Below are 16,624 nucleotides of genomic sequence, written 5' to 3' on the forward strand. Positions count from 1 at the left end.
GACTCTCACTTTAAGATTGGAGAAAAAAACGCGCCGGCTGCTTGTATTTCTTTCAACCAATCACAATCGTTCTTGGCAGTGCCACAGCAACGGTGCACTTGCAAAAATATTGCCGAGGGGAAACAGGTTTTGGTACAACACGCCCACAAAAATATCGCCTACAGGACGCAAACCATGGCAGAAAAATGGCTACATCCCCGCAAGATCAAACACTGCAAAAGTTAGTAAAGGATGTGTTAAAAACTGCAACCAGAGGTGGTAGGGCGGGACTTCAGTGGGTGGCTCGTTCCGCCCAATGAGAGGCTGATCTTTGCAGTGAACTTCCACCCACTCAGACTATATCTTACCTCATGTCTTGAAGAAGGCCCAAAGGCCAAAACCTCAACATCAAAATGAAAGAAATGCATATGTATCCAGGGTGTGCAACATCAAGTCTGCTGCCAGTGATCAGCACCTCGCTATAATTCCAGGTCTGCATTATTTTTATACTTATATTATTGTCATTTCATGTCACACATTACTTATAAATCCACTTTATCATAAACATCCACTTCAGCAGTGTTTATTTGTGCTTATGAACCATGACTTTTCTTTAAGCACCTATGAGATGAAACTCCAGGTCAGTTTGAGGCCCATCCGAACGTAAATTGGCCATTTGTCACTGACTGTCCATACAGTGCCTTGCAAAAATGTTCACCCCCCTCGGTGTTTGTCCTATTTTGTTGCGTTACAACCTGAAATTTAAATTGATTTTTATTTGGATTTTTTTGTAATGAACCTACATAAAATTCGTATAGTTAAATGAAAAAAAGCACTTTTTAAAAAACAATTCTAAAAAATAAAAAACTGAAAAGTGATGTATGCACAGGTATTCACCCCCTTTGCTATGACCCCCCTAAATAAGTCCACATTAAGCCATACACTCCACAGAGCTGGGCTTTATGGACAAGTGGCCAGAAAATTATGGCCCAGGGGTAGAAACTATTGCGGAATCTGGAGGTGTGTGATTTAATTGACCTGGTGAACTCAGAGATGTTTTTATTTCTTTATTTAAGCATGACTTTTTTCTGCTGACTCTTTCACAAAACCAGGCCCTGTAGAGTGTATAGCCTGAAGTGGTCTTATGAACAGATCCTCCAGTCTCTGCTGTGGAGCTCTTCAGCTCCTTCAGGGTTATCTTTGTTCTCTTCGTTGTCTCTCTGATTAATGTCCTTCTTGCCTGGTCCTTGAGATTTGGTGGGCAGCCCTCTCATGGCAGGTGTGCTTTATTTATTTATTTGGTTTTGTTTTGTTTGTTTTTTTTCTTCATTTTGTAGTAATGGATTAAATGGTGCTTAGTGGCATATTCAGAGTTTCACAATTTATTTTATTTTTTTTTTATTATTTTTTTTAAGAACCAATCCCTGATCATTACTTCTCCTGAATTTTGTTCCTGACCTGTTTGGAGAGCTCCTTGGTCATTGTGGGTGTATATATACTGAGATCATGTGACATTTAGATTTCACACAGGTGGACTTGATTTAACTAATTATATGACTTTTGAATGTCATTGGTAACACCAAGTCTTATTTAGGGGCTTCATAGCAAAGGGGGTAAATACGTATGCACGCACCACTTTTTTTTTAAAACAAGTTTTTGTTTTGTTTGTTTTGTTTTCTTTTTTATTTCAAATCGCCAGTTTTGACTAATTTGTGTTGGTCAATTACAAAAATATCCAAGGAAAAACACAGAAGGGGATGAACATTGTACATGCCCTTTTTAAGTGTTTGCAGGCTGTTTCCTGACCCAGAGATCAGAGTTCTCTGCGTGAGTTGGGAATTTAAGTCACATATTCACTACACATACTATGTTGGGTCATTGCTCTGTTGTATTTGTGTTTAATATGTTGTGTTGTTTCTAAATAAAGAGTAGAAAAGTCTAGAATGCAATAAATGCAATTTTACTTTGAAGAGAGACAAGTGCTTAATTGCTTAATATTTTCACACTGGTTGCATTATATTCATTCATCTGCCCAAAACAAATTTCCCATTTGGGACAATAAAGTTTATCTTATCTCATCTAATCTTATTTGGTGAAAAAACTGCCTGATTGAGAGAATTTGTAAGTTTACATGTTATTGTGAAGTAGTTGTCACATTCACTTCAACTTCAGAAGGTTCTCATCTTGTATTCTTAAAAACCACAGCATGTAAATGTTTGGTCCTGTCATCTGCGCTCAGTCTGACATGACACACATACACATATACACACTCGTACTTGGTGTAGGATCCTGCTTGACTAAACTTGTAGTTATTCTGCTGATAATGCAAACTGAGGTCAGCCCCCTTTTTGTTTTTGTATCTGCTGCTTTAAATAGTGGCATTTAAAAGGAGCCACAGTAATACTGCCTTGTTAAAATCAACTATTAGAGTGAGCTAACTAGTCTCTGTTTGACTGCATTCATTCCTTCTTTCTGGGACGTAAGTGATTTTCTTCTCATGGCCTCGTGGATGGCTGCACATGACGCATGTCAAAACAACTGTTCCTTTTGTTTGATTAAAAGCATACACCAGCAGTGTCTTGCTTCAGAAAAGTAGCTTTTTTCAATCTCATTTGCTCCCTGGATGAGCACATCCCAGCTACTGTAAAGGCCAGACAAGTTTATCATAAGAGCACAACAAGGAAACTCAAAGGTGCTCTGTACTGCTACTGCACCTCGAATACTTCTCCTGTACAGAGCGTCCGGTGTGTGCTACCGCCATCAGTCAACGCAATGGCTGTACAATTCAATCAGTGTGTGTTGCACTAAAAGGATGAAGTTTCACTACTAGGCATTCTTTAAATGCAGCAGAGAGAGGTAGTTTAAGAAGAAAAGGAACAAGCAGTAACAACATGATATTCTGGTTCTGGACAAAATACACACATGCACTTAGACATAATGCAGTGGAACTGAAGTGCCTCTGACATCATCCTTTGACCCTTTAAAGGTACTCCCAGCAGCTTGAGTTAAAACCAGTTTATCCTTTGGCTCTTTTTTCTTATGTCAAACTACATCGGAATGCTCCATTTACATGTTCAAATCTTAAAACCTTCTTCAGACCCTCTGCAGAGCTTCTCTTTCACATCTCAACTTATTTATTCCACTTAAGTTTGCAGACCACCATCCTGGGCTCCCCAGGCCAGTAGAGTTTGACACGACATTTTAGACAACATAATTGTAACCCTTAAAGCCTCAGTGTGTAAAAATGGTGAGTAACAGTGACATCAGCGGTCAAATTCTAGATTGCAGGGCTCACTCGCGCTCACTCGCTCACCCCTCCCATTGGGTAAGTGACGGTGGCCTCGTAGGATAAAAAGCCTTGCGCAGACAACAGAGATCCATCCACTAGTTTTTCAGGAGTAGGCCTGTCTAGCGACGAGGTAAATATTTATTTAGGAATCTAAACCATGTTACGATGTTGTAGCGACCCTGCAGTAATTGTTCTGTTATAATGTCAATGTTCTGTGAGTTAATGGCATGTTTGGGATTGAATGAGTATAGGTAGGGGGGCGGGGTGCGAGTGTGACGGGAATGAGGTCTGTGTGAGTGCGCTTGCTGGTGTGTGTATGAATGAGCTGGAGGAGAGAGCAGGAGTGCACAGTTGGAGTTACAGCTAAGTTCTTGTTTGTTGGTTGTTTTGGTGTAGTTAGGGCCAACAGTAACCTGTACTGTTCAGTAATAAACGGTGGTTTGCCGAATAACTGCGTCATCCTTTTCACACGTCCTGGCGGACACTACAGTATGTTATAGCTTACCAGTGACATATAGGTTATCTGTGAGATATATGTTAGGAGTGTTTTATTTCTAATTGTTTTGGTAACACGAGCAAACATTATCACAGTAATGCTAAAAAGCAACGCCAATATTCACTCGCGTTTTGTCCCGTCCTCGCTTATCTGATCTTTTTCTTTTATTTGGTGGCATGGTTTCCCTCTTATGGTGCAAAACATATGTGTGCTCCTCCATTTAAAGTGCGACAGAATTATAAAAGTACAAAGCAGGTTCACGCAGAAGCGCCCCGGATTGAGCTTCACCTTCTCTGTCTCCAGTGACGGCAAGTTCTAGGTAAACATGAAGCGCGTATATCCCTTTCGGCCACTGTATTCAAATATGGCAACACAAGAGGGCAGCCTCCAGCAGACCGCGCCCTGCCTGTGTATATATAGAGAAATCATTCTAAGCCTAGGAGAAAGCTTCCATTTGTATTTGAATTGCATTACACTTTAGTAAATATATATTTATGAAAGCAGTAGTTTATATTTGCTAATAAACAACCACGTAAATTACACATTGTAACTTTAAAATGTTTCTACTATCTTAATGGTACATTTAATTAGAGCGATACATTTCCATATCATTAAAGTAAACATACGTGTTATATTCCATAATATTAATACAGAAGCTGATAATTACTACATTAACATGTTGTATAAATTCTAGCCAAGTGACAAGGTGAATAAATTAATGTAGTTTTTGTTAAAGAATTAGATTCTGTACCACTTTGACACTGATCAGCATTAAATGCAATGACTACTTACTTAATAGTGGAAGAATTCAATCCAAAGTTGTAAATCACTCCTGACTTAGAGTATTCAAAGAGACAAACTCATTCACTCACTATCCATCAGCTGTGTCCTCTGGATCCAAATTCAGTCTGCTACTCAGATAAACAAACACAACATACAGCAGCAGACACAATAGAAAAGCCAGGCCCTGGCTCCTATTATGGCAGGCACCAACACTGCAGTGAATAGTGACCATTGTGAAGCTTGTTGACAAAGAAAAGCCAGTCAGTGTTTAAGTTGAAGTGCTGTTTCCCTCACTGATTTTATGTCCTTTTTCTAAAGGGTTGTACTGAATTTATGAAGATCAAATTGAAAAGTGTACATAGCTGTGGGACCATACATGAGTTTTATGCTGGTGTTATCCACATTGTAAGTGTCTGATGTCATGACAGGACAGCCTGCAGAGCACAATGCTGCCTTGTCTGCTACTCTTCAATTCTTTGTTAATAATAATAATAATAATAATAATAATAAACTTTATTTATATAGCACCTTTCATACAGGGAGGTGTAGCTCAGAGTGCTTTACAACAAAATAAAAACAGACAAATACAATTTAAAAAAAAAAAAAAAAGACAAGTGCAAATTCTGCACAATGAAACCAAGAACAACATAATATGTAAAAGATAAAAGTAAAACAGCGGAATGCATGGAAGCAGATAAAAAATGTGAAGGATGGGGATAAAAACCAGGGAATAGTGTCAGTTAGTTGAAAGCAATGTTGAATAAATAAGTTTTCAATTGTTGTTTGAAAATGTTCACAGAGCTTGTATCTTTTATATCCTTGGGTAGTGAGTTCCATAATTTTGGTGCATAGTTAAAAAAGGCTGAGCTGCCAATTTTCTTATTAGAGTAGCAGAGGATCTAAGAGGCTGTGAAGGAATATAAAACGACAAAGAATTAGTAATGTAGGCTGGTCCAAACCCATTAAGAGCCTTAAAAACAAGTAAAAGCACTTTAAGATCAATCCTAAAAGATACTGGAAGCCAGTGAAGGTTAGCTAAAACTGGGGTGATATGCTCTCTCTTTCTTGTTCTAGTTAACTGCCTGGCAGCAGAGTTCTGAATTAAGTGTAATTTGTCGATGGATTGCTTTGGAAGACCGGTGAAGAGAGCATTACAGTAGTCAAGTCTGCTTGAAATGAATGCATGTACCAGTTTTTCGGCATCTTGTTGGGATAGGAATGGTCGCACCTTTGAAATATTTCGTAAGTGAAAAAAAGCTGTTTGGTCACCTTCTTTATGTGAGATTTAAAATTTAGGTCTGAGTCAAGGATAACACCCAGGTTCGTGACTTCAGATTTAACCGGCACAGCCAAACTGCCAGGTTTGGGAAGAACTATCTCCCGTTTTGCTTGGGGACCAACTAATAAGATTTCGGTTTTGTCACCATTTAATTTAAGAAATTGGTTTGCATCCACTTGTCTATTGCAGCCAATCCAGATGTTGGGTGACAGATTGGTCATCACTTGGGTCTAGTGAAATATATAGTTGGGTGTCATCTGCGTAGCTGTGGAAATTGAGGTTATATTCTCTGATGACGTCACCTAATGGAAGCATGTACAGTGAAAAAAGCAGAGGACCAAGGCAGCTACCCTGAGCAACACCAAATGGTAATTCATGTATCCCTGATACATTATCTCCCATAGTAACAAAAAACTTTCTTCCCATTATATATGAGCAGAACCAATTTAAAACGCACCCAGAGAGGCCAGCCCAGTTCTCAAGTCGGTCAATAAGAATATTGTGGTCTATGGTGTCAAAGGCAGCACTTATGTCTAGTAAGACTAGAATGGAGACCTTGTTAGCATCAGTGCTAGTTCTGAGATCACTGACAACTTTGGTGAGGGCTGTCTCAGTACTGTGATTTGCCCTGAACCCTGACTGAAACTTTTCAAAAATATTATTTTTGTTCAGGAAATAGATAATTTGGTTAAGACAACTCTTTCTAGTATCTTACTGAAGAATGGGAGATTTGATATAGGCCTGTAGTTATTTAAAACATTGGCATCTAGGTTTGTTTTTTTCAGCAGAGGTTTTATAGCTGCAATTTTGAAAGATTCTGGGAAACAGCTGATTTCAAGGGACATGTTAATAATCTTACTGACAGAGTGAAGCATACAGTTGAAACAATTCTTTAAAAGTATAGAGGGGACTGGGTCAAGACAGCACGTTGAAGTCTTACTCTCACCCACGAGCTTATGAACTTCCTGATCAGAGATAGTGTTATCCAAGAGTTGAATAAAAGCTATTTTCTAATTGTTAATAACCATAACTATATCGTCACATGCATCAGCCCCATATCCTAAGGCATGCATAGTATTTACTGTGGGTCTTCACTGTGGATTGCTTCTGAGTCATATTAGTCATGTTCTTACAGGTCTAGGCACAGTGGATTGATCAAAACATAATATTGGTTTCACACAACTTGTACATGGTGATACTTCATCTGAGCTGAACTTTATGAGTTTGAGAAAATCTGACATCTGATACAATCATTACACACAGAGATGTTGCACAGAGTCCAATGCATTTTATTCTATTGAGGAAATTAGCAAAACCAGACATGCGTCTCTACCGAAGATGTCTCCCTGACTGTGGCCACTCCTTCTTCTCATTATCATCATCATCCACCTGAATATTACTGTCTAACCTGTTAATAGGTTATCTGAGTTAAGAAGTGATGCTGTTCCTCCCTCCTGCGGCAGATGTGTTTGGATAGTTACGCCACATTTTGTTCACTGCTTCTTGGTCAAACAACTCTCTAAAGACTTGATGGATGTGTAAAGCACAGAGAATCAAACCTGTTCTCAAAACTTAATTAGAGATGAAAGTTGTACAGTTACTGTTTAAATTTGATTGACACAAAGTAAGATTGTAATTATTTTTAATGGTGTGCAAAGGCCTGAAGGCTGAAAATTACAATCTTACTTTGTGTCACACTGGCTGAAACTGTCACTATATTCTGAAAGAAGTACTTCAGACATAGTCTGTGGAATAAAATCACATCCTTCCTCCTCTTCCCACTTCCTCCAGTTGTATTTGCAAGAATTGACCACAGTGCACCAAAAACAACCAATCAGAGCCAAGGAGTCTCTACAGCTAACAGTCACTGCTCATGAACTGCGGTCAAACTGTCGAACTAGGCAGGGCTGATTAAATATGAATCAAGATTCTGTTACTGTATTACCTATTTCTCACCTCAGATGTTTTCAGGAACATATTTTAGTGTTTGTTTAGCTGTAAAATGAGAGAGTTAGTGACCTGACCACCATATGGATACAGTCAACCAAAGTACCAAGCACTGCCCACTAACTCTCTCATTTTACAGCTCAACAGTTTACTAAAATATGTTTCTGAAAACATTTGAGGTGAGGTGACAGTTTCCGCAAATACAAAAACACTTACTATTATAGTAATTATCATTTTATTTTATTTTTATGAAAGTTATTAGTTGCAGCTATTAGTCCCCAACATTGAGCTGAAGATGAACCTAAGCTAGTTCCACTCAGTGTGAGAGCCGTTTTTGATAGTTAAAATGCAGTCACGGATTTGGAATGTTGATGCTGCTCACATTAGTTTTAAATTAACAGTGGATCAAATGATTATATGTAATGTGAGAAGGTTGGCTTGTAATGACAAAGCCACTTAACGTCAGATCTCTTGCGTGTTTTGACCTCTTTCATCTCATTGTTTTGATTTTATGGCCCACAAACATTGAGACATCATAATGATAAGCAAAAACACTTTTCTGGCCATTACTCAACGTCATATCTCAGGAACAGAAGGGGGGACATTTGGTCTTTACTGAACTGGGGACACTTATCTTGAAACTGTGCTGGCTCTTTTGCCCTTATGTGTAAACTCTTAAGAGAAACTTAACTGGTGCACAGAAGCATACAGTTGTGGGGCGTTAATACTAGTTTCTGTAGTGTTTCAGTGTTGGTCTTCTCTGTGACAGGTGATTGGACGGATGTGTAAGATCATAGACAAGACCTGCTTGTCTCCAACGCCCACACTGGAGCAGCACCTGATGTGGGACGACATCGCCATCTTGGCGCGATATATGCTCATGCTGTCCTTCAACAATTCCCTGGATGTTGCAGCTCACCTGCCCTACCTGTTCCATGTGGTGACCCTGCTGGTAGCCACTGGGCCACTGTCTCTTAGGGCGTCCACCCATGGTCTGGTTATCAACATCATCCACTCCCTCTGCACCTGCTCGCAGCTCAGCTTTAGTGGTGAGGAATTAAATGTAGTGAGGATGACTAATAATGAGAGCAGTGAGAAAGCTAGGAGTACTCAAGCCAGAGTCTGTGTCTTATCAAAGTAAATGCTTGTTTTTGTGTTTCAGAGGAGACAAAGCAGGTTCTGAGGCTGAGCCTGACTGAGTTCTCCCTGCCTAAGTTTTACCTGCTGTTTGGCATCAGCAAAGTCAAGTCAGCTGCCGTCATTGCCTTTCGCTCCAGCTACAGAGACCGCTCCTTCTCACCAGGCTCCTATGAGAGGGAAACATTTGCCCTGTCCTCCCTGGAGACCGTCACTGAGGCTTTACTGGAGATCATGGAGGTCAGCTAAAAAACATTTGATTGTTGAACAAAACTAAGGAAGAATTAGAAGTCTCTGTTCTTGAACTGTTGAAGTTTGAGAGTCCAGTGTTTTCCACACATTGACAACTTAATTGTAATAGATCTGCCAAACGTATCAAAATGAAAACATATCACACAGCTTACACTGAAGCTCACACTGGTGCACACCCGTGTGTGCATTCTCAAAGTCAAAGATTTGGCAAATCTGTCAGTTTCTTTCAATCTGTTTGTTCTGTTTTTTTTTCCCTCCAGGCTTGTATGAGGGACATCCCAGCCTGTAAGTGGTTAGATCAGTGGACGGAGCTTGCACAGAAGTATGTACCTCCTCCATTATTTGAATGCATCATTGTCAAAAACATGAATGTCCAGTTTGCAACATATGTCTGTCTTTGGATTCCAGGTTTGCATTCCAGTACAACCCATCTCTCCAGCCCAGAGCGCTGGTGGTGTTTGGCTGTATCAGTAAGAGGGTGAGCCACGGCCAGATCAAGCAGATCATCCGAATCCTCAGCAAGGCCAGCCCTCTGCTCAGCATAGACCGGGTGAGTGTCCCTCTCTGTCAAGCCCTCTTCTCCTACCCAACCTGTGTTTCAGTTCATTGAAAATCAGTCATTTGTCTAGCAGAAATCTTAAATCTGGATGATAGTTATGGTACTTTTATTCTGAAATCACAAAAAAGATGCAATGCAAGTATCAAGCTTTTATGTTACAAAGGGTTGTCACACAGTTACAGTCATATTTTGATCAACAGCTTTCTTCAAGTGATTTGAATGAAGGTTCACATAGAATTACTTGAATGGGTGTTTGTATTATGTCATTTAATGACCCTATATGTCCCTCCCCTCCCTCTCGCTTGCTTCTTCTCTCAATTCCCTTTTCCTCACAGGGTCTGGAGAGCTGTCTGAAGGGGCCGGACAATTACAACAGTCAAGTATTAATAGAGGCCACAGTCATTGCTCTGACCAAACTGCAGCCCCTTCTCAGCAAGGTATACAACCACTGTAAACCCCTTCTAGCCACAGCAAAAAGCCCCCACTCTGTGTCATTACTGCTAAATATTTTACATGAAACATTTTACCTTACCTCCAGCTGTCAGTTATGGGTGGTCTTTGTCTACTTTACTGATGTTTTATCAGATTAATTAACTTAAGTCATAAGCTTTAGACTTGATGTTGTGTCAGTATTGAATTTTGAACTATTTGTATGCCTGCCAGAGTCCTGGTATGGTCAACTACTAACTCAGCATAACCAGGGACTGTGGACACTATTTTTTTTCTGCTCGGCAACCTTGGCATAGTGAGTAGCACTGATACTGTCAAATAGACTATTGTTAGTAATAAATTGAAATAATGTTAAACCTTCCAATTGTGAAGTAAAAACAAAGCACTTTAAAGTGACTGAGTGTGTAGACGGTGTGATTAATCAGGGGTTGGGTCACAGGCCTTATATTAACAGATTTGACTCAAGTGTAATTGCTGGTAAAGGGTCAGGTCGCTTACTAATTTTTGCTAGTGGAGGTTGCAGGACTCTGTGTCTCTGGTTGCCACTCCAGCTGACTGGTTTGAAAATGAAAGCGAATTAGGCAGGGCCACTCAAAGCACAGACTCTGTGTGTAGCAGTTCCATTCTCAGTTTTCACTTTCTGTCGCAGTTTAGCAGAGTACAGGTTTATATGTTCAGCAGAGCAATGGGATCCTCTCCCCCTCTGGAGGAGAAAAGGAACATTCATCATTACTGGCATAGCAATGGTCAAGTTGGATTATTATTTTCACCAAGTCTGAGTAAAGGTTTTAGTTATCTGTAGTGCAATATCTATGCTAAGTTCGATCAAATATCAAGATTATTTTTTTATTTTCTAAAGTTCTACATTAGTTAGCTGTAAATGTAAATGAGTTGAATGATCAGCAATTCAGTAGTGTTTTGCTGTTCATATCTCCATTGTCATTTTTAGAATTTTTTTTTTTATTTATTTATGTTGACAGTAGCAGCACATCCATCTCTTGCTGTGTTCGATCAGTCACACTGCACACCAATTACTGTCAATACAAGCCCACGCTGTATGTGTTTGCAGGAGTCTCCCATGCACAAAGCTCTGTTCTGGGTGGCAGTAGCTGTGCTACAGCTTGATGAAGTCAATCTGTACTCTGCTGGAACCGCCCTGTTGGAGCAAAACCTTCACACTCTGGACACAATGCGCGTCTTCAATGACAAGGTGAACACACAGACACACACTGTACACCCCGAAAGACACAAGGTTTTCTCTGTTCACAAATCAACACACATTGATGTTGGGTTTAGTCTCATAATACAGACCCTCATTTGGGTTTGGACAGCTCACTCAGGCTGCACTGAGAAGGACATGGGACAGTGTATTTTAAAAAACTTCACACTGAATTCATGTGTAGTCTCATTCTGGCTCCAACATTGAATTCTGATTCCACTCTGTAGTGGCCATTACAATGGTAGTAATTTGCCTTTTATAGAGAAAGTGAAGTAATGCTTGGTACAATAGATCAACACATACTACAGACCTTTCCACTTGTGAAGGTAGTGAGTGCATTTGAATGCATTTTTTTAATAAATCAAGAGGGCATGTTCACGTTAAAACAGGGTGTTAAGTTTCTCTCGAACGGGTGGAAATCACGTTCCATTGCCATACAATATTACATCGATTCTTTGGACAACGATACAGTAATTGCTGATAACACAAAGTCTGCCACAATCTCAAATCAAATCTGATCCAAGGAGGCCCCACTGTGGATCGTGGGTTACAGGCATATCTCACGAATGCTCAATCAGATTGGGATCTTGGGAAATAGGGCCTAGAGGTCTTTGTCACTTTCCACGGGCCATTGCTGAGCAGTTTTTGCAGTGTTGCATGGCACACTTTCCTGCTGGACAGGTCACTGCAGTCATGGGATGCTGTTGCCATGAGAAAGTGTACTTGGTCTCCAGGGATGATCAATGTTATTCACTTCACCTATCAGTGGTTTTAGTGGTTTGGTTGATTGGTGGTCCTCTACCAGGGGCCTGGGAGTTTGAGGGTTCTGCGGAGTATCTTAGCCGTTCCTGGGACCAAGGAATTCTGGACAGAGACCTCAGATGTTCCTGGAATCTGCTGTAGCCACTCTCCCTGTTTGGAGGTCACGGCCCTGAGTGCTCTGATTACCACTGGCATCACTGTTGCATTTACTCCCCACATCTTTTCTAGCTCCTCTTTCAGCCCTTGGTATTTTTCAAGCTTCTTGTGTTCCTTCTTCCTGATGTTGCTGTCGCTTGGGGTTGCTACATCTATCACCACAACTTCTTCTGTTGTTTGTCAATCAACATAATGTCCGGTTGGTTCACCATCACCAGTTTGTCAGTCTCGATCTGGAAGTCCCACAAGATCTTAGCTTGGTCATTCTCAACCACCTTAGGAGGTGTCTTCCATTCTGACCTTGGGACTTCCAGCCCATACTCAGTGCAGATGCTCCTGTACACTATGCCAGCCACTTGCTTATGACGTTCATGTACGTTGTTCCTACCTGCACCTTACACCCTGCTATTATGTGCTGAACTGTCTCAGGAGCATCTTTGCACAGCCTAGGGTTGGCAGCTGGATAGCTTTGGCACAGGAGATCAGGGTTCAAATCCCAGTCAGGGCAGGTAAGACATATCCAGTCTGGACCCTCAGGCAAGGTCCATCATAATGCTGGTAGCTTACCTCAGGATGAATGAAACCGCAAAAACAAGAGTCATACCGGCTCGATAGTTGCCTGGGTCAACAAGGTCTGCATCAGGTGTTGGGGAATCAGGGCACCCTGATGAGAGATGGGCCACTGGAACAAGACATACTCTGACAGGAACTGAAGAAGCCCTTTTGGATGAGACATCTTTAAGAATCTAAAGCAAGTCCAGATACCTTTGACTTAACACTAGATATACCATGACCCGGGTGACTGCTACCTCGCTGCAAATCCACACTTCAAAAGCTTGTTGAGTTATATGTGTATGAAGATTCTGTGAATGGCCACTGGAGTCATCTTCTCTAGCTGTATGGATGATTACAGATATGTATTTTTAGTTAAAGAGAAAATCAAACAAACTGAACACAAAGTGATTTCATTTAAATGTAACTTCAAAAGTACTGACTAATTTTTTGATTTTGATTTTCATTAAGTGCATGAACTGACCTACTACTATGTGCCGAAAGTGGATTGTGGCAGACCTCTGATGTGCATGTTTTTAAAATGATGACATGACAAAAAACAGCTTGGTCATTCCTCTTGTATCCTCCTAATGTGCTCCTCCAGAGTCCAGAAGAAGTGTTCATGGAGATCAGGCGTCCGTTAGAATGGCACTGTAAGCAGATGGATCACTTTGTGGGTCTCAACTTCAGTGCCAACTTCAACTTTGCACTGGTGGGCCACCTACTCAAAGGTAAGGCAACCACTGATATAGATGAGCATTGACAGGCAGTCATTCAGTGTTCAGTACAGTGTGGTCTTTGTTGAATCCATGGGTATACATGTTCAAATTAATCAAATATATAATGAGCAACAGTAAAACCACAGATGAATATGCTATCAGTATGATTTAGTAATACATTTTGCAAGTCTACACATAGCAAATGCTGCACACTCTGGGTTCAGTTGATCTGCAGTGTTTGAGGAAGAAAGTCGGAGTTAGCTACAGGCACAGTGACAATAAGTACCCCTGAGCAGTGCCTTCTTGACCTGTCATGGTGGTCTTTCTTTCTTATTGTTGTACTGCGAAAGACATTTGGAGCAGTGTCTTGTCCCTGACTGTCTGTCGTTATGTCTCCAGGCTACAGACACCCATCACCCACCACAGTAGCAAGGACAGTGAGAATCCTGCACACACTGTTGGCTCTCATCAGCAAGCATCTGAAATGTGACAAGTTTGAGGTCAACACCCAAAGTGTGGCCTATCTGGCTGGTATGTAACACACTCTGTGGCATTCTGCATATACATCCTCATTTCTACCTTTCTGCACTACACTGAACTGCTTACTATGTGAAATATCTACGATTTCCTAAAATCCTATTCATATTTAATATCAATATCATATTATGTAACATAAGAAATATGAAAAAAAAAGGTTGAACATGGAGAGAATCTCTTTTCTTGGTTATGGAGGTTTGGGTCTGCACTGCAATTGTTGATAACCATCTATCCTTGTTGTTTTATGCAGCACTGCTCACTGTATCTGAGGAGGTCCGAAGTCGCTGCAGCCTCAAACACAGGAAGTCACTACTGATTTCTGACCTCTCCATGGACCCAGTACCTATGGACACATATTCCAGTCACATCACTGATCCCAGCTGCAGGTGAGTTGATGAACAGACAGCTTCATCCTTGTTTTTTTAATACTCCTTTTCCACCAAAATTAGCGTGTTTATGTGTTTTTTAAACACAGGTAAACCCACTAAAAATAGGTAATAGACTCCTTTCTCATTGCCAGTAGTTCAGCGATGTGTACTCAGCTCTGCAGCAGTCAAATGTGCCTTCCTGTGCATGCGTGTGTTTTTTTTTTGTTTTTGTTTTTTTGTGAGTTATGTTTCACGTCACGGACAGGCCAGGTTGATAAACAGTAGAGAGGAGCAGAGAGGCCAGTGAAAATGTTACGGTGGTTACTTTTTTTTATATATTACATATATCTCACACATATCTCACATATTCAGTCTCTCTCTCAAACTTGGTGCAGACTAATTTGGAATGATGTTTGAGTGCTGCTTGGGTGGAGACAGACAGTATTTTGTGGTGGCACATCATTGCATTTCACCGGTAAAGTGGCTAAAATTAGCGCATTCACCCAGTGTTGTGTTCCCATCAATACTGATCAGAGCCTAAGGCGATAAATACCCATCAAATCAAATCAACTTTATTTATATGGCACTTTTCATACAACAGTAACACAAAGTGCCTCACAGAGGTTAAAAACAACAAAGATCCAAAACAGAAAACAAAAAGAAAAGAGAAAACCCAACCCTCCCACCCAACAAAAAGCTATTTAGCTCATAAAATTGAGTTAGTAGCTAGGTAAGAATGATCTAAAACAGAGACATAAAATGCATCAGAACTAAAACAACAAAAGATAAAGGTTAAATGAGATAAGAACATAAAAAGAGGAAGGGTAAGAATATAAAAAATAAATAAAAAATAGATCGTAGATGGATAAATCGGTTATAAGAGGAATTTAAAATAGATAAATAAAGAGATCAGTTAAAAGCCTGATTAAAAAGATGAGTCTTGAGCCTCTTTTTAAAAACATCAACAGTCTCTGCAGCTCTGAGGCTCTCCGGCAGGCTGTTCCACAATTGGGGGCCATAATAATTAAATGCCGCCTCCCCGTGTGTTTTAGTCCTAACTTGTGGTATGGTTAAAAGGCCGGTGCCGGAGGACCTCAGGGTCCGCGAGGCTTGATATGGTAAAAGCAGGTCAGATAAATAAGAAGGCCCAAGACCGTGCAGACCATGACTACTGCAGAGTCATTTGACCCGGGTGTGATTGCTGATCAAAACGTTTCCAGTCAGATGTTAGTGGGGTTTTTTTTTGGGCAGTGGGAAAGGGGCTCAAGGATGAAGATGTCTGATCTGTCCACAAGAATAAAGCAGATTAGTTGAAATTCAGCTTGCTGATCACACCTTTGAACATACTGACTTTAAGATGCAGACATGTGTTTTCACAATCTGTATCCTACTTTCACATTCTTATAAAGATTCCAGTGTGTTGTCATTTGGTTTGTATAATCCGTTGTCCAGATTTTAGGTTTTAAGTGAGTTATCAGGTTGTCTTCTTTTACCTGACCTTTGGTCCATTTACCTCAGAACACTGCGAGAGACTCAGCCATGGACTTCACCTCAGGTTTCAGAGCGCTACCTCTCAGCCCATCACTACCCCACAGTGGGCCAGATTAGCCCACGAACCCGCAAGTCCATGAGCCTGGACATGGGTCAGCCCTCACAAGCCAACACTAAGAAGCTCTTGGGTATGACTTATCCCTCCGCTATGTACATTACATGTTGATCTAAAATCCATATGTTGAAACTCCAGATTATAAATGTATCTGTTGTCTGTGTTTGTCAGGCACCAGGAAGAGCTTTGATCATCTCATATCGGACTCAAAAGCACCAAAGAGACCAGAGATGGAGTCGGGTATGACCACCCCTCCCAAGATGAGACGCGTAGCAGAGAATGACTATGAGATAGGTGAGAGTGCAATCCTGACATTTCCTTTACGTCTGATATGATAGTTTGTTTTACATCTTTTATGTCAATCTTCTATGTTGTAATCACAGAGACACAACGAATTGGAAACTCTCACCTTCGCAAGGTGTCTGTATCAGAGTCCAACGTTCTGTTGGATGAGGAGGTGTTGACGGACCCAAAGATCCAGGCTCTGCTGCTCACTGTGCTGGTGAGGAAACAAACCACATGCTCTTGGCAAAG

General features: G+C 40.7%; 1 protein-coding gene across 5 annotated transcripts in view; it reads left to right on the forward strand.

The window, feature by feature from the left end:
- The window catches only part of nf1a (neurofibromin 1a), a 286,700-nt gene that overhangs the window by 247,652 nt on the left and 22,424 nt on the right, over positions 1–16,624 (forward strand). For all 5 annotated transcript variants that reach the window (XM_033632269.2, XM_033632273.2, XM_033632270.2 and 2 more), the window contains 12 exons: positions 8,543–8,822; positions 8,936–9,150; positions 9,423–9,484; positions 9,571–9,712; positions 10,057–10,158; positions 11,241–11,381; positions 13,465–13,591; positions 13,979–14,110; positions 14,367–14,502; positions 16,003–16,163; positions 16,262–16,384; positions 16,474–16,592. In XM_033632269.2, the coding sequence (XP_033488160.1) occupies positions 8,543–8,822; positions 8,936–9,150; positions 9,423–9,484; positions 9,571–9,712; positions 10,057–10,158; positions 11,241–11,381; positions 13,465–13,591; positions 13,979–14,110; positions 14,367–14,502; positions 16,003–16,163; positions 16,262–16,384; positions 16,474–16,592 (1,740 nt within the window). The remainder of the gene's footprint in view (positions 1–8,542; positions 8,823–8,935; positions 9,151–9,422; positions 9,485–9,570; positions 9,713–10,056; positions 10,159–11,240; positions 11,382–13,464; positions 13,592–13,978; positions 14,111–14,366; positions 14,503–16,002; positions 16,164–16,261; positions 16,385–16,473; positions 16,593–16,624) is intronic.

The sequence above is a fragment of the Epinephelus lanceolatus genome, chromosome 4, assembly GCF_041903045.1.
Source record: "Epinephelus lanceolatus isolate andai-2023 chromosome 4, ASM4190304v1, whole genome shotgun sequence".
NCBI lineage: Eukaryota > Metazoa > Chordata > Actinopteri > Perciformes > Serranidae > Epinephelus > Epinephelus lanceolatus.